Here is an 18,291-nt window from a genome sequence, read left to right as displayed (position 1 = left end):
TCTATTACTGTACAACAGTCAGAAGATAACAATACCTACCCTTGTGAATCTAATATACTTTTAACTACAAAATTTTGGCGAAATTGTGTTTTCCAGTTCAAGTGATTCCTGAATGACTATAGATAATTGACTTCAGGTCAATTTTTAGTCATTAATTTCTTTTTAAAAATAGCAAAGTAAGCTTTCCTTGGGTCCTGACCTCCCTGAAGTGCATGTGCATATCAGGCAGACTTAAAAACTAAGCTTGTGTGCTTCCCAAATACTACCCTTGGACTGTTCTGCTTAGTTCAGTGTCATCTACATCAGGGACTCCCAACAAGAACAGGCTGTGGTGTGTTCCTGGCAAGAAGGGGTTAATTTTCATTCCACACCTGGGTCAAGGCTGCTGGGAAATTCAGCACCAGAGACTGGGATCTTCCTGGTAGCAGCAAGGACTGAGGCGCCAGCACCCCAGCCATTCTGGGGAGGGAAACTGTATAGCAAATGGTCTGGAGTCCAGAGGTCTATGCTGCACCCCCTTCCCACACAGTACACAAATTGGCTTTCCTTCAATAGAGATGTAAAAAAAAAGTACTCTTTCTTTAGGCTGGGTGTCAGTTATTTCTGGGCTTTAATGTGCAAATTAAGGACATGCACTGCCCAGCTAAGGCTTATTGATGTAGACTGTCAAAGCCATTGTTTATTAGCACGTCTGGATTTCTTCTTTACCCTCACACCCCACTGCTTTCTATTGTACTATTAATACTTGGTCATATTCCTCCTCTCCTCAATCAGCAGGTAGGATATGTGTGCTCTCCAGAGGATAAGGGCTGTTTTGTGTTGGCCTTTGTATTCCCAATGTCTACCAAGACTGCCTTGCACATAATCGAGGGGTGCTGAAGTGAAATGGATTGTACCAGGACCCAGACGTGGGACCATGAAGCAGAAGCTGCCCTCTCCTGATGGGATAGGAGATTCTGAAGCTCAGGTGAGAGTTCTTGAAGAAATGCTAAAGGAGCCTCCCCACTTCTGTGTCCTCAGGCAAAAAACCTCGGAGCTGTGATGCTGGGGAGGGCTGCCTAATACCTATTTCCCACCACATCTGTCAGACAACCCAAAATGCTGTGCTTGGCTTCCTTCATCTTCCTTGCCACGTCAGGCAGTAACTTCTTTCCCTATCCCTATGAAAAGCAGTGTGTGCCTGTCCAGACCAGGGCTTTCTCTTTAATCCTGGCTGGCTTGGGCCACAACGAGAGCCTTCTGTTACTATTAGCACTAGAGTTATCAATGCTCCTGCCTGAAAAACCTCTGGGTCCTCTCTTCCCTTCTATGGCACGTACTCAGTGCTCATTGTAACGAGTTAGTAGTTCTTACTCTCTTACAAGTTTTTTTTTTCCAGAAGTCATTAAAGAATGACCTAACGAAGAATACGAATAGGCTGTGATTGAATATTAGATTCCAAAGGTTAATAAGAAAAGATACTGCTGGGAAAAGTCTGTCAAAAAAAACCCTAAACAGAACCTATCATCAGGAGTACGAGATAAACACTGTTCAGTTCAGCTACTAGTTTGAAAAAGGTAGGCATGATTAAGTCACAGAACGCAATTGCTTAAATAAAGCAATGCCACTGAACTAACTTCCAGTACAATGATGTAAAGGAGGGTCCCACAAACAGCATTAAACTCAAAAGACCCATAAGTCAAATGAGAGTTCACAATTTTGAAAAACTCCACAGGATTCAATAGAATTTAGGATTCTGCAATGACCTGCTGGCGGGCAGCCAATATACTGCGGTGCTGGCAGCTGATCTTGTCCATGATTTCTGACAGCAAACACTGAGGTATGTAATCAGTCCGATGATTCGTTAGTCACCCCACGGACATTTTCAAAGGAATTCAAGAAAACCATTGAGGATGATCACTGGTCCTAAAATACTAATGACTTGGCAACTGATAAGACCACTCTCCTTCTCAAAACTTGGTTAATCAAAAGTTCTGGGTGTGAAGAGACTGCTTCAAGGTCTGGCTGTGATCAGCGGTTCCCAAGCTTAAGTCACAAGTGCGTCTTCGGTCTTTTCTGCAGGCTGGCCCCTGTCTAAGTTGTGTGCTCTGGCCAAGAGGAACAACAACATAAAGGAGGTTCTCAGGGATCCATCTTTTGACCACTAATGCAAAACACACAGAAGGAATCCAGCCAGAAGAGGAAACAGGTTAGCCAGCAGCAGCCAGAGCGTGACAACTAGGCTGGAGGAGCAGGAGCAGAGATCTAAAATACAAAACAAGAGAGTCACGCTGTATGGTCACACTGACATCATGCAGAGAGTTGTACAAGCACTTAAAAACAAAAAAGCATAAAAAAGTTTGATCAAGTCAGTATCCCGGAGTCACACCTCAGGGAGATGGATTTTTCACTTCCCATCTCTACCCTTTGGACAAACGAGTCACCCATGTGTGTGTATTTTGTGCACTCTTCTAAAATGACAGTCTGACAACCAGATGTCAACCAGTCTACAAAAAGGTGTTCGTTGATAAAAGCTAGCCCTCCCAGAGGGCGTCTGAGGCTTTAAAACCTTTCAAAACCCAAAGGAATTGAAAAGGAATAAATAACTTTCTAAAACAGAAAATTAATGGAGTCAATATATGTGTTTAGAAAAAATCACTGGACATAAGATTAGGGCACAAAAATCATCTGCGTTTTTATTTACTAGTAATAAAGATCAAGAAAATATAATCTTAAAAGAGTCACATTTGGAAATCGACTTGCTTAAGAATTTAGAGGCTTAGTATGAGAACTATAAAACCATAATTCATTAAAGGAAGATCTAAACAATGAAAGGGACATGTTAAAGAATGGCTCTGACTAACAGTAAACATGTTAATACTCCCCAAATTAATTTATATATTTAATGCAAAACCAATCATTATATCAATTATGAGAAATACAAAGAAACATGGAATAATACAAAGAAAAAAAGCAAAACCAAAACAATGGAACACAGGCTATGACCACAAAATAGCAAAAATGGGAATTAACAAATATTCATGGAACTTAAAGGAATTAGCAGATAGAATTTTGACAAAAATTAATGAGGACTTGAATTGCTTTGATAGTTTATACTTTGAAGTTAAGTAATTTAAGTATAATCAGTTGTATCAATTTTCATTGTTTGTAAGAAAATGCTCAATTTTAAAAATGAAATTATCTTGAGCATCACAAGGACAGATGTGGAGTTAAGAGCTGTCTGAGACGGGCTGTATTAATTATTCTGGGCTAGGAGGAAACAGGAATAAAAATGGAGGATAAAAAACCTAATAAGCTCTGGGCACCATCAACATGTTGAGACACTGCCTGCATGCAAGGCTAGCTGGGCTTCTTTTCAGTGCCTGAAGCATGGATCTATGTCAAAAATGGAGGCAGCTTTATCACTGGAAATGACCTGAAAAAGACACACTGCCATCTGCTTTGCAAGTGTGCACGAAGCACCACTAGCAGCTGAAACATGTTCCCCCTTTAGGGTATGAGCTCCAGAGCAACGGGGTCCTCCCTCCCTTTCGCTTTGTAACCCCCACATCTAGCCCAGGGCCCTTCTCCAACCTTCCCTCTTATTGCTGAGGGCATCACCACCCTCCCAGTCCAACTCGCTCCCTAGGGATCATCCTCAGCTGCTCCCTCTTTCTCATTGCCCATATCCAATCTGCTGGCAAGGACTGTCAACTTTACCTCCACAACATCTTTTGCATGCACCCTCTTCTTTCCTCTGACACTGCCACCACTCCGGTACAGGTCCTCATGACCTCAAGTCTGGACTGCTGCAATAACCGGCTGGTGGGTCTGCCTGCCTCAAGTCTCTTCCCACTCAGGTCCGGCTGAGTAGACTGCGCTATCAGAGACCACATCACCCCCATACTCAATAAACTCCAGTGGCTCCCTATCACTTCAAGGATCTGATATAAAACTATTTGGCATTCCAAGCCCTTCAGAACCTGCCTTCTCCCTCTCTCCCCTTCCCTTCCCCTCCTTCTCTCTCTCTCTCTGACTTCTTAGAGCTCACACTCTCCCATGTACTCAGCAATCCAGTAACATAGGTCTTCTTGTGGCTCCTCAAACAAGATCCTCCATCTCCTGACTCCAAGCATTTTCAGAGGCTGTCACCCAGCATGCCTCAATTGCTCTCCCCCCTTATTTCTGCCTTTTGGCTTTCCTCAAGTCCCAATTCTATCTTTCCTAATATCCCGTAATTTTAGTGCCTTCCCCTGTAGATTATTTCCAATCTACCCTGTATATAGCTCCTTTGCATATAATTGCACATATATTGTCTTTCCCCTTGGACTGTGAGTTCCTTGAGGGAAGGGACAGTCTTTTTCCTTTCTTTGTATCCCCAGGGCTTAGCATGGTACCTGACACACAGTAGGTGCTTAATAAATGTTTACTGACTAACTACTTAATAAATGCTTTTTCATTTCTTTATTCACTGAGTCAGGGTGACAAATCAAAGCTAATTCTCATTATTTGAAAATTTTCTCAAATAGGCCCTAGAAGAGCTGGGTCTTCCTTGAATGCCAGGCTGAAGGGTTTGTATCTTATCCCAGAGTCTGACAAAGGCAGACAATGAATGTTTCTGAAGTGGTCAGCGCTGTGCCATAGGAAGATTATTTGGGCAGAAAAGCAGCTGACCAGTCTCGGCGATTCTACATATGCCACCCCTCTTGTAGCTGTTTTCTGTCCACTCTCATAGGCCCCCAGCCTATTTCAGGCCCTATTCGCTTACCTGTACCACTGTAACAGCCTCCTAATTAGCTTCCCTCCTTTCAATCTTTCCCGTCTTCAAGCTTATTCTCTAGTCCCAAACATTTTCCTCAGGCACAGGTCTGATCACGTCAGTCCTGCTCCATGGCTCTCTGCTGCCTCAGCAGGGCCTTCTGAGCCTTTCCCAGTCTGGCTCTTGCCCCGTTCACAGATGATTTCATATCACTGTCCTTGACGTGCTTTGTGTTCTAGTGAAACAGGCTACTGGTCCTTGTCTGAAGTGGGCACTTCCTGTTCCCTCCATGGTTCTGCTGGGACAAACCCTTCCTCACTTTCACCTCTCAGTCACCTCCACACAGGGGCCACCTTCCTATGGGCAGCACTTTTTGATCTCCTCAATTATTAGTAATTTCTCCTCTTCAAATATCTTGTATTGACTTAGGTTTGCACAACGTGTCTTTGCCACCTTCACTGTCAGCAGAAGGGAGGCCTCTTGACAGCAGGAACTGTTTTCCCCATCCTCTTAGTATCTCAGGGCCTTGAGGCAGTAGTAGGCACTTAATAAATAACTGTAGAATTAATCAAGCTACTGGGTGCAAAATGAATTTTGTTTCTGAGTAAGAACAATTTTTTTCTCCAATTACTCTGGCCTGCTCAAAGTGAAAAAACACTGGGTTAAAAAAACAAAAACAAACAACACTGGGTGCAAATTCTGAGAACTGTGTTCCCAAACTCCCTCCTTTCTTCCTATTGAGAGCCTAAGCCTAGGGAATAAAAACTCCAGCTCCTTAGGACTTCAAAGGAGGAGAACAGAAAGTCAAATCAGAATATTAAGTTAGGGCAAAAAACCCTAACTCTGGTCTAAATCTACACCTCAATTTGATAGCACCTGTGGGGCAGGTATCCAAAAATCACATCTTGTAGTTCAGATGTACAATAAGGATTTAAGTTCTAAGTTATAACATTTTAAAACCTACATACAATATACAGAAGTTGCACCAAGAATGTCAATCTGTGTGGGTGCACAGATTTTTCTGGGTCTCTTTTGCTGTGAGGATATACTTCCCACTTTTCCTCACCTTAACCAGCCATAACACAGTACTAGAGTAGATGTAGTTTGAAAAAATGCTTTACTGTAGAGTCTTATGTTCCATGTAGTTTGTTAATTTTAAAGGTAGATGAAAAGAAATTTTCTTTTAAATAAAATAAGGCACTTCTTTGGGTGATTTTGGGGTTGATTTTTTTTTCTCTGTGGATCAGGAGGTCTTAGTAGACAACAGGTTCTATAGATTTGCACTTAGTAAGTCTTACCTACCTACCTGGTTTTTGGGTCCCAAGGACAGTGAGAATAAAAGAACAAGAATCTGGCAAAAAGATTTTCTATCTATTCTTAAGAGTCCTCAAGAATTGGATTTTAAGTATTTGATGGACACTCACTTACCCAGTGGTAAAGCCCTCGTGAGGTTGGAAATTGGAGGATCTGTCTCTGGAGGGCAGACTTCACAGAAGTCCCAACACGGTGGGCAGAGAAGGTCCCCACTATGTATCCAGTCATTCATCTGAACGCTTACAGGGAGGACCTGACCTACTCGGCTGCACAAATACGTGGTGTTCTGGACCCAAACTTTCAAGCCTTGTGGAGAACAAGAAACCTTAAAACAAAGGAGAGGAAAAAACCCTAGCTGAGTAACATCCCGAAAAATTAAGAAATCCTATGAATATAAACAGAAATCTTTTAACATATCACTACTGAGAACACAATTTGCTCTGACAAGTCAATGAGCATTTATTAAACACCTACTATGTGCCAGACACTGTGTTCCATGAACCAACATGATTCAAGAGTTTATTGATAGATGCATCTGAAAGGTCCTCACTCTATGGTAGAGTTTTCCAAAGCAGGCAGCTAGGAAGCATGGTGGACAGAGTAATGGATTTAGAGTCAGAAAGACAAGAGTTCAGATCCTGCCTTAGACACTAACTGTATGACTCTGGGCAAGTCACTTAACTCTTTCAGCCTCAATTTTCTTACAAAGTCCAACTGGAAAAATATTCCTGAAAAAATATTTCACTCCTTAATACAGCTAGCAGTTGTTGTTTTTTTTTAGATACCTCCAAACTTATCACTGAAAGGTTAGAAAAGTACTAAAACAATCACTCCATTAACTATTTCTTCTCCAATTATTCTAGCCTGATTTTTCTTATCATGTTTTTAAATCGCAAAAATTTCTTTTTTTTTCTCCAAGAGGCAATCAGAGCTAAATGACTTGCCCCCGGTCACACAGCTAATAAGTGTCAAGTGTCTGAGGTCATATTTGAACTCAGGTCCTCCTGACTCCAGGGCTGGTGTTCTATCCACTAACAGACCCCTAATACTTTCACTTTTTGTGAAGCAATCAGGGTTAAGTGACTTGCCCAGAGCCATACAGCTAGTAAGGGTCTGAGGCTGCATTTGAACTCAGGGCCTCCTGACTTCAGGACCAGTGCTCTATTCTTTGCGCCACCTAGCTGCCCCAACAAAGAAGTTTTTTATGCTCTTACAGGAAATCCCCAACTTAGAAAACATTATTTTAGAAGTTCATTTGTTTGGAACTCAGAATGCATCTTCCAACAACAATATTACAAATGGTGGTCAAGCTGCCAGGGTACCCTACAAAATTCTACTCTGCAGAAGTGGAGAATGGTTCCAGCTCTCTAAGGCTAGCATTGTGACTGTAGTGGAACAGGCTCTGGACTCAGGAGTAAGGGAACCTGGGCTCTTATCCCAGCTCCAGCAAATACTAGCCTTGTGAGCATGGGCAAATAACTAATGTAGCTAAATCAGATTCTGCCTGCAACACTCAGAGGGTTTTGTGAAGAAGGAGCTTTGTAAACCATAAAATGAATTGTTATAAATGAGGTTCAGAGAAGTCCACTATTCAGTCCTATCCCACCACCCTTGCACTTTTTAAAGGTGTTTTTAAATCAGAGGATGGCTCATGGATGATTATTTCAATTAATTCTTGATATGGTGATTCAGTCTTCTATATGCACATATGGAAATAAAGAAATGGTTCAGCCTTTGCATTTCCAATTTTAAAGAGGAAAGAATTATATTTACCAACAATGGATACTGATTTACTATAACACCGAGCTTTCTCCCCACCCCCCCTAATCTGTGGAGGAGCTCCAAGTGTGGAAAATGCATTGATAAAGGTCAACTTCTCTCTGAATGGTACCTGAGGCACTACAAGGTTAAGTGACTTATCCATGGTCACTTAGCCCATATAGAAGAGAGGCAAGGCTTGAGTGTAGACCTCCCTGACTCCAAGTCCGTCCCTCTATCCACCAGGCCATGCTGCTACACAAGGCTTTTTTTTTTAAACTTTAAAAAACACTGAATGCAAGTCATACCCAAAGGAAAGAAAAACACTCTCTCATAGAAACATAGATGAGTCTTGCAGTCAAAAAAATAACGAAAAAAGGGCAGCCAAAGAAGCCCCCCCACACAAAAAAGGGAATGAAAGGACTTATAAATAATAGCATACAAATTTAAGTATACAAAAAAGAAATCCACCCTCTGAAAATGTTTTATTCAAAGACACAGACAATGATCATGCAGTTTACCTGATAACATCCACTCCCCCAGTCAGGATAACTGAGCTTCCTTTCACACTTTTCCATGACAAATGCAGATTTCTGGATTAGACATATTGAATGAGGTCCATATTTTTCAAGCCCAAAGTTTTTGAAAGATTCTGAAGTAAGTAAAAATGTATATTTTAATTTAAAAAAATGAACTTTGTTTCAATTTGTTAGAAACTGAAGTATCTCTACCATTCCTTTTGACTAAAGTCCTTTCAAATCAAAACCAGTTCTTAAGGGAATCTTGAAAGGAATGCACCAAGCATAAAAACACAGTACACCAAATTCAAATTGGGACTTCAGAATAGCTATTAATAGTGAACAGTCACCTATATCAGAACACAGAAATTATGCTATGGCAACTCCTGGAACAATACTCTTCTTAAAGTTTATCATTATTTGGCTACATAAGAAACATTAAGGTCACCTTCTATGTTAGTTAACACTGGTAAATTTCCTTTTAAGTTCTGAGTTCAATTTTTGGTCCCCAAAAGGTGGTAAGAGACTGGAAAATAATAGATTGAGAAAAGTAAAGGACGTAGATCTATTCTGCCTAGAGACTAGATGAGTGACTGATTCTCAGGTATATAAAATTACTAGCAGAGGAAGTTATCATTATCCATATGTACTAAGAACAGAACAAGAAAACATTAGTTAAAAAAAAGGATACAGAAGAACTTCCTGGTTACTGGAATTTTGAACACTGCAACTGGAAGCCAAGGAAGAAATCACCTTTATAGGAGACCTGGGTATGACAATGTCTAAGGAGCTCACGCTGTTTGGACAGGATGGGGACTTCCAAGTTATCTGGTGGGAGCATTCTGGGGACTAGAAGACACTCTACACAACTATGCTTAGGGACCAGCAATTTATACTGAATCTTACTTCTTGAGATACTCAGTTATTTTAATTCATTCAAGTATCAGCCTACAGAGAAGAGTAGAGGGAGGCCTAAAATCTCTCTAACCAACTCCCCAACTTTTTTGCAGAGATGGGGGGCTATGAGTGTGGAACACTACAGAAAATGTCAGATTTCTTCAATGTGTTGGTTAGTTTCGTTGACCTGTCTTTTCCTCTATTTTTTATTTTTTGTAATAAAGCATGGGTCTTTGGGATGCAGGGAGAGAAGACTACACGAGTAAATGTAGGCAATATAAAAACAAAAGATGGAATTAAAAATGTATTTCTAAAAAAGAGGTTAAATAATTACTACTAATCCCAGGGATATAAGCCAGTAACTTCTATTTCTAAAGGAAAGAGTTAAGCTGCAATTCTCATTTCTGCTTATGCTTGTGTCCAATTTCTGACCATGACTGAACACTTTATAAGACAGATGACTTCCTTTTAATAGAGAGAGTTAGAGTCCCAAACGAGTCTATTTTGGATTTATAGAAGAAGCCCCTATCCCACAGAAGCTCCGAAGTGGAAAGGATGTCTAATGTCATCTTGTTCCATCTGGACCTGAACAGAGGCCTCCTCTATACACCCCCACACAAAAGGTCACAAAGCTTTTGCTTTCAGCCTTCCAGGGACAGGAACCCTCTTCTTAAAGAGGCAGTTCCTCCACTTCTGCACAGCTCTTAAATGTTAGGAAGTTTTTCCTTACATCATGCTTCCTTTCCGTAGCTTTTACCCACCACTTCTAGTTTTGCCTACTAGGGACCCGGCACAGTAAGTATAAATCAGCTTTCACAAAGCAAATCTTCAAATACTTGAAGATGGTTACCATGTTAACCCTTAAGTCTTCTGTTCTCTAGACTCTTTCAAAACCAACTCAATCCTGGCTTTGTTTCCAAGATCCATACCATCTTGGTCCCCCCACCCCCACCCCCCATGTGTGGTTACTGATTATTTTGTCAATCGACAAGCATTTATTGCTGACTACGTAGCAAGCTCTGGCCTTAGTGCTGAGGATACAAAACAAAAGGTGCAACCATCTGCCCTTGAAAAGCTCCCATTCTGACAGGAAACAAGAAAATGTGTACATATATAAGTATATAGAGAATATAAATAATCATTTAACTTTATCCTGAGAGAATGTACTTTGTAAAAAGGGTTTGTGGCATGCATAGTAATACACAGGAGGCCCAGATGAGATGTGAGGAGGCAAAGGACAAGGGGATTATCCCCTTCCTAGTTTTGGTCACTAAGCTTCCATTAATTCAGCTGAAAATCCAGTCAGCTTTTGTACTAGTGTTCTCTGAGCCTGTGGGCCACTAAGAGCCATGCAGAGTGGGTGAACATTCATTACCTGTTGTCCATCCACACCTATTCCATTTGTTTGTGCACAATTTATCTATTTTAATACAAGCACAAAACTTTACATTTATCCTTATTCAACTTAATCTTATTTGATTCAGGTCATAGTTCCAGCTGGCCACGATTATTCTATTTTGCTCGAAAAATTTTTTTTGATACATTTTTGATATAACAGAAACTTCCTAACAAACTCTTTTTTAAAGTACACTCTCCAGGAAAAAATTAATTAAAAATATTAATACTGATTAATATTAATGTTATTAATATACACTTATATGTGTATATATGTGTAGCTATTTTCGTGTCTCCTGTCAGAATGTGAGCTTCTGAGGGCAGGGGTTATTTGATTTCTGTTTTGTATCCCTAGGACTTAACACAGTGCTTGGCACACAGTAAGCACTTAATAAGTGCTTACTGATTGACTAAATAAGAGACAACAAAATTCTTTAACTTGAGGAGTATGAAACAAATAGCGACCACTCGATGGTAATGATCACGGGAGAACCTGGCGTCCACCCTTAACCAGGTGGTTAACCACCCTTCCCGACTCTGTCATTTGAGAAGGATGCTCCGCTGATAACAAACTTTGAACAACACAGGGAGAAGGATACTTGTGACATCCTAATACAAGTACAATACGGCTTCTTCCCTAGCGGCAGCTAAGAGCATGAAGAGCTTCTTTACCCTCAGAGGCTCAACCTTCTATGGGAAGAGCTTCACGTCTTGTTTTTTAAAACTGTCTTGATAAGTATATTTTAACATAATTGGTTTCCATTTATAGAATTTTAACTTATACATTCAGAAACATTCTACAAAAAGATCCATAGGTTTTACTGGTCTGCCAAAGGGGATCATGACACAGGAAATATTAAGCAGCCCTGCTTCTAAAGGTTTGCTGGTCCATCCTACCTTCCTACTCTGTTTTCTGTTAACTCTGTCCTCCAACACAGATTAGCATCCTCTGTCTTTCTTTGAATTCTTTTTATTGTTTTCCCTTTAAAATACATACTTCCTAGAACTAAGATCTGTCAATCCTGCTAATACCTCTTGGGGATATCTCATGGGACTAACTGCTGTTGGAAAAATGTCTCCTTTTTCCCCCAGGAGGCTCCTTCATGAGCATTTATCCACAGTGGGTTTTCCTGCTTTTTTGTTTCCTGTGTCTTTTCCCAATCTTCTCTCATGAATTAACTGTTATTTAGTTGCTTTTCCTGATGCATAAGAATTTTAATTAGCATGTTTCTGAAAAAATCTGAAGGCAACCAAAAGTTATTGCCTGAGAAAAGTTCTTATGTAGAAATCCAAATTCTTGACAGTTCTCATTTCTTCTTCTTTCTCCATCTAGCTCTTAACATTAGCTACAGATTTCCCTCTCTCCATTCCAGTTCCACATCATAGCATCTTCTCTACTTTCCTCACAAGGCTGTTGTGAGGATAAAATGAGAAACTAAATATGAAGGTGTCTTGAAATGCCAAAGGTGTTAAATGTAAAGTAGTATTAAAATGTTTAGTAACTAAAATAAATATTCACATGTTCTAAATATATTAATAAAGCTACATCACTTGCCTGGTTGATTTTCCAATATTCTACAATCTGAACTGCGTTGAAATTCACCACTTATGTGCCAATTGAATTCTTGATTGAATGGACAGTAGTCAGCAATTTCCACGGAGCCCCCATAATAAGGCAAATCTTCCACAGGTATTCCATTGAGGGCATCAAAATACTACCAAAAAGGATAGAAAAGACAGAGGTGAGAGGAGCTTGTGAAGTCTTCTGTGTAAAACACTCAAAATGCAAAGCAAATTTGTGGCACCATGACCAGACAGTCATCCAACGTAAAAGTTTCCATGTACAAAGAAGTAAAGAAAGAGAGGTTTGCACAAAGAACTGCAAACCTTCCACAAACAGTTTGTTTGTTTGATTTAAAGTAGAGCACCTCAGATTTAACACAGAGCCCTCAGGCTGCCCTTTCTCTCTGGGCCTCCTTTTGAATCTTAAGGTGGACAATGAAGGCAGGTTCATTCTCATAGTGCTGCCCCAAAGAAGAAAACTGTTACCTGATACTCCTGGGGCAAAGGCTTGGGGAACTTCTGCAGGTTACACACAGCAACTGCTCTCCGGTCTTGCCTGCAGGTTAGCTGCAATGGATTACTTCTGAGTGTGTCACAATAGGGGGCTAGCACTTGTCTCCTGACCACAAAAAGAAGTACTGGGACTTAGAAAATGGCAGTTGTCTATCATGCCTCTTCCATAAAAACTCCAATACATTTACACAGTTTCAAAGGAATTAAATTCTAGAACTGGATCAAAACTTATTTTTCAAAATGCTCTAAATCACTACTGATTAGAGAAATGCAAATCAAAACAACTCTTAGGTACCACATCTCTCCTGTCAGATTGGCTAACATGATAAAACAGGAAAATCATAAATGCTGGAGAGGATGTGGGAAAATTGGAACACTGATGCATTGCTGGTGAAATCGTGAACTGATCCAACCATTCTGGAGAACAATTTGGAACTTTGCCCAAAGGGCTATAAAAATGTGCATACCCTTTGACACAGCAATACCATTTCTAGGGCTATATCCCAAATAAATCATACAAGTGGGGAAAGGACCCATTTGTTCAAAAATATTAATAGCAGCTCTTTCTGTGGTGGCAAAGAACTGGAAATCAATGGGATGCCCATCAATGCGGGAATGTTGTGATATATGAATGTAATGGAATACTACTGTGCTATAAGAAGTGAGGAGTAGACAGACTTCATAATAACCTGGAAAGACTTATATGATCTGATGCTGAGTGAGGGGAGCAGAACCAGGAGAACATTACACACGTTTACAAACACATGGTATCTCTGACACTAACTCTGATAGACTTGGCTCTTCTCAGCAATGCAAGGTTCTAACACAACTCCAAGAGACTCATGGTGAAAAAAAAAATTCACATCCAGATTAAGAATTACGGAGTCTGAATGCAGATTGAAGCAAACTATTTGCTCTCTTTTTTTTTGTTTGTTTTTGTTTCTGTTTTGTTTCTTCTTTCTCATGGTTCATTCCACTGGTTATAATTCCTCTTTACAGCTTGACTATTGTGAAAATATGTTTAGTGTGAAGGTATATGTAGAACCTATATTGGATTGCATGCCTTCTTGGGTGGGGAGGGGGAGGGGGAGAAAATTTGAAACTTAAAAACTTGAGGACCTGAATGTTGTAAACCAAAAATAAAAATAAATTAATAAAAAACTTCTTTTTTCAAAGAAAAAGGAGGCTTAATTAACAAGAAAAATGCCTCTTAGAATTGCAATTTATCACAACCTCCAGAAGCTAAGAGAAATCACAAAACTAATCATTTCTAGGAAGGACTGAGAGCACTCCACTTTACAAAATTCTTAGGGAAGAACAATGCATAATTTCCCACAGCAACATATTACAGTGTCTCAGATATTTAGTGTTAATAGTTCTTGCCTATAACTTAAATTTCTTATACTACAGTGTAAGAACTCATTCCTATGTTTCTCTGTCCTTGGTGAGAAGAATACAATTACTTTAGTTTGCTGATAAAAAATAACTTTTAGTTAAATATATAAAATGACTATGTAGGAATTAAGGTTAAGTTGTAAAAAAAAATTAATTCTAAAATTGTGAGGTCATAGAGTTTAGTATTTGTGGTTTATACTTCACCTTGGTTTTCAAATAAGCCAAATAGTGATTTAGAAGATAAAGAATTTTAGCTGTATTAAAAGACAAGCCAAATACACACACAGAGCAGTTTTTTCTGTGTGGAGATTCAGACAGCTAGGAGTGGACTTGGTCCTGCCTATTACCTTCTGTGCTTCCTAAGCTCAATTGACCTCTTCTCTCCATAAGTATTCCAAGCAGAAGGCCCTGTGAACAAGAGCAGTCACTACAGGTCAGATTCACAGAAGCCAATTATCTATACTTATGATACCCAGGACCCTGAAAAAAGCTTTAGGGCAGCAGCCAAAATGGTAGCTGGGAACTGACTTCTGTTTTACTGTTCCTAGCCTTAACTGCTCTACAAATAGAAGACTGAAAGGCTTAAAAGACAAGGGAAGAACTTCTTTGAAGGGGGACCCACAGTTTCAGGTTTTTGAAAAATAAGAAAAAGGAAATCCCCTTGTGCTGCTAATTGCAAATAATCTCAAAGTGTGATACTCAAAGCAGAAAAGTCTCTAAGAACCTCATATGATGACCTTGTTCTGAAGTACCCTCATGCTTCATTAGTAGTGAATTCACACCACTGGCTCAGTCACTGACTGCTGGCAAGACGAGAAGGCATGTGAAAAAACATTTTAACTGTAAAGCTGTATAGAAATGTCAACTGTTCTGATTATGTGGCATTTTGCATTATGAACACAATCCTATGCTAAAAGATCCAAAACAGTAATAAAAACCCATCACCTCAGATGTCTAACTACCAATACCAAATGTTTAGGCAACAAACAAAAGCAACTAGCAGTCGTGATGCAAAGGATTAATTAGCCCTCACAGGTGCCACTGAGATTGGATAGGATGAAGCCCATGACTGGACCACACCTCTTGAAGGGTGTACCTTACTCAAAATACACAGAATAGGTAAAGGGAGGAGGGGTAGCATCAAATATTAAAAAGACATATTTAAAGGAGGGAATCCAGCAATCAGAGAGGGAAAGAATCATGGGGAATATTTGGATAAAAAGTCAAAGAAAGGAGAAAAAATTATTTTTGTCAATGTGTACCAGTGGCCACCTGAAGAGACAGAGGAAGGAGATAAGGAGAGTGAAAAACAGATTACAAGCACAGCACAAAGAGGCATGACACAGCAGTGATAGGGCCATCAGCTGTCGTAAACATCTGCCAGCGCCCTCTGTCAAGAAGAGAGCAGCTAACAAATTCTGAACTTGTCTTGGTGATAATTTCATCTTTCAAATGATGAAGACGTGTGCGAAAATGCTATTCTGCCTCTGGTCCAGATCCAGGGAAAAACTGATTGTTGAGTGAGAATGATGGTAACCTTGAAGAGAAATGACCAGTCCATCCTAGAGTCTCTGACAGAGGAGAAGAAGTGTAAGAGGCAGTCTAACAAGCTCCTTACATTCTGGAAAAGTAGATTTCGAAGAGACCAGAGCAAAGATCGTTAGGATGCCATGGATGAAAATGTTTCATAGGAAGGTATCCTAGGAGGGATGGAAGATGCTCAAAAAATGAAATTATGAAAATACAAAGGAAAACAATTCCAGTGAGTAGGAAAAATGAGGTATACCAAAGAAGGTCAATGTGGATGCATAGGGTACTCACCCAAATGACAGATTTTAAAGAGAAATGTAGGGAAAACTGAAACAAGACCAGGAAAGAAAGAAATTACTGCAAGAAGATGACATGGTCTTAGAAAAATGACATTTAGGATGCTAAAGCTTAGAGTGCTGAAGGAAGCTAAGGACTCAAAAAGGGATCTTTGCTCTATATTAGGAGAAGAAGGAAGAGTGAGGAAGGAAGAAGACCTTTGCTTAGCTGGTTGGATTGGGATAATGATAACTAAAAACAGAAAGAAGGCAGAGCATTCCTAAATTCTTACCCATTTCTTTTTCTGCAAATGAGAACAACTTTTATGCTGGAAATGACAGAACATAACAGATCAACGGGAAGTTGACCCACAAGATTAAGTGAGGAATCAAAAAGAGAATACTTAGGTCCCCAGATGAATTCCAGTCATCTGCCTCAGATGAACTGCATCCTGAGCAACTAAAAGAGCTGACAGATATGACTGCTGAGCCATGGTCCGTGATCAGGAGAGATCACTGAAAATGGAAGCGGGACAAGGCAAGGCAAACATCTTAATCTACAAAAAAGGAAAGAGAACTGCAAACTACAGGCCAGTGGGCTTGACTTTGATTCCTGGGAAAACTATGGAAGGGATCATTAGAGAGCTGGTTGCTGAGTATTCAGAAAGGGAAGTGACCATTCCAAAGAGCCAGCAGAGCCGCAAGACGAGCAGCTTAGGCCAGGCTTAACTTCATTTCCTTTCTCGACAGAGTTACTGAACTAGCAGAGAAGGCCATGCATATGGTTTACCTAGTTTTTGGCAAAGATTTTGACAATGCTACAATTCTGGTGGAGAAAATGGAGAGACATGGATTAGACAATAATACCATTGGATAGATTCAGAATTCACTGGATGACTGGTTGTCAACAGTTTAATGTTAACAGAAGTCTCTAGTGGAGTGGCTCGGGGATCTAGGCTTGGCTCTGGGCAGTGTAACGTCTTACGGATGATCCAGACAAAGGCAGAAATGTTATTTTTTGCAGATGACACCCAGCTAAGAAGGAGAGCTAATACACTGGATGACAATCAGGATCCTGACAGACTAGAGCACTGAGCTGAATTTAAAGAAATAAACTAAGCAGGGATAAATGTAAAGCCTTGTGTCTGGGTATAAAAAAATCAAATTCACAATGTGAGATGAGGGAGGCATGGCGAGGAAGCAATCATTCTGAAAAAGACTGAGGTTTTTTAACGGACGATAAGCTCAATATGAATCATTAATAGCAGCGTGATATGGCAGCCAAAAATCCTAATATGACCTGGGGTTGCATCAAGAGGGATAGAGCTTCCAGGACTAGGGAGGCGATGGTCTCACTGCACTCTGCCCTGCTCAGGCCTCACGTTGAATATTATGCTCAGTCCACAGCACCCCAGTTTAAGGAGGACACTAACAGGCTGCAGAGTACCACAGGAAGTAACCAAGATAGCAAAGAACCTTGAGCCCATGACATTGGAGGACTGTTTGAAGGAACTATGTATGATCAACCGAAAGAAAAGAAGAATCAGAGGGGGAGATGGCAGTTGTCTCCAAGAACCTGAAGGACTATCATGTAATGAGGGATTAGGCTTGTTCTATTTGGTCCCAGAAGGAAGAACACGGTGTAAAAGTTGCAAAAAAGAAATATTCAGTCCTGATGCCAAGAAAACCTTTTTACCAAGCAGAGCTGCCCCAAAGTAGAGTGGGCTGCTTCAAAAAGTGGTGGATTCTCTCCTCTTGGGAGCCTTCAGTCAGGGACTGGATGACCCTGTGGTAGTTATGTTATAGCTGAGATTCCTTTTGTAAATGGGTTGGCCTAGATGGCTGTGCGGTCCCCTTCTAACTTTCCCATTTGTTCGATATGCTCAAATTTTACACACATATATGTTTTTGTATATCACATTAATCAAAAACAGAAATAACAAATCTGAATTCTACTCTATTTTCTCCCTATATTTAGTGCAAAGGCAAAATTACAGAAAACCTGTAGAACATTTATTTAAACATTCTAGATTTTATTAATCATTTTCACAGAACCTAACAGCTATACATTTGAAAAGATTTGTCATTTTAGGCTCAAGAAAATCAGAAATTAAATAAATAACCACATTCAGTTTAAGGAAAACACTTTCTTACTTTTGTCTTTGCTGATCAATCCAGAATTTACAACTCTTCATGACAAAGTCGCAGCCCTTACCACGGCCCCAGTCCAAGGTCTCAGCCATGCTGTAATTAGCTTTATACCAGCTGTGAAAATATTTTAAATAAGGTAACTGTCATTACTGTGGTTTTAGAAAATGTCTGCTACATCTAGCACAAATCTTAACAATGAAGTAAGTAATCAAGAACTGTTCTTAATTAAGTCAATAAACTTTGG

At 40.0% G+C, this 18,291-nt stretch overlaps 1 protein-coding gene across 1 annotated transcript in view; it reads right to left on the bottom strand.

Moving 5' to 3' along the window:
- Window positions 1-1,432: 1,432 nt before the first annotated feature.
- The window catches only part of LMLN (leishmanolysin like peptidase), a 52,118-nt gene continuing 35,259 nt past the window's right edge, over window positions 1,433-18,291 (bottom strand). Inside the window, exons 12-17 of the mRNA XM_036744092.1 lie at window positions 18,051-18,161; window positions 12,670-12,802; window positions 12,176-12,335; window positions 8,332-8,462; window positions 6,167-6,377; window positions 1,433-2,244 (exon numbers count right to left, since the gene is read on the bottom strand). Of these exons, the coding sequence (XP_036599987.1) occupies window positions 2,144-2,244; window positions 6,167-6,377; window positions 8,332-8,462; window positions 12,176-12,335; window positions 12,670-12,802; window positions 18,051-18,161 (847 nt within the window). The 3' untranslated portion in view covers window positions 1,433-2,143. The remainder of the gene's footprint in view (window positions 2,245-6,166; window positions 6,378-8,331; window positions 8,463-12,175; window positions 12,336-12,669; window positions 12,803-18,050; window positions 18,162-18,291) is intronic.

This window comes from Trichosurus vulpecula, chromosome 2 (assembly GCF_011100635.1).
Source record: "Trichosurus vulpecula isolate mTriVul1 chromosome 2, mTriVul1.pri, whole genome shotgun sequence".
Taxonomy (NCBI): Eukaryota; Metazoa; Chordata; class Mammalia; order Diprotodontia; family Phalangeridae; genus Trichosurus; species Trichosurus vulpecula.
The sequence above is the reverse complement of the archived record's forward strand: the minus strand, read 5'-3'. Positions and strand labels throughout refer to the sequence as shown.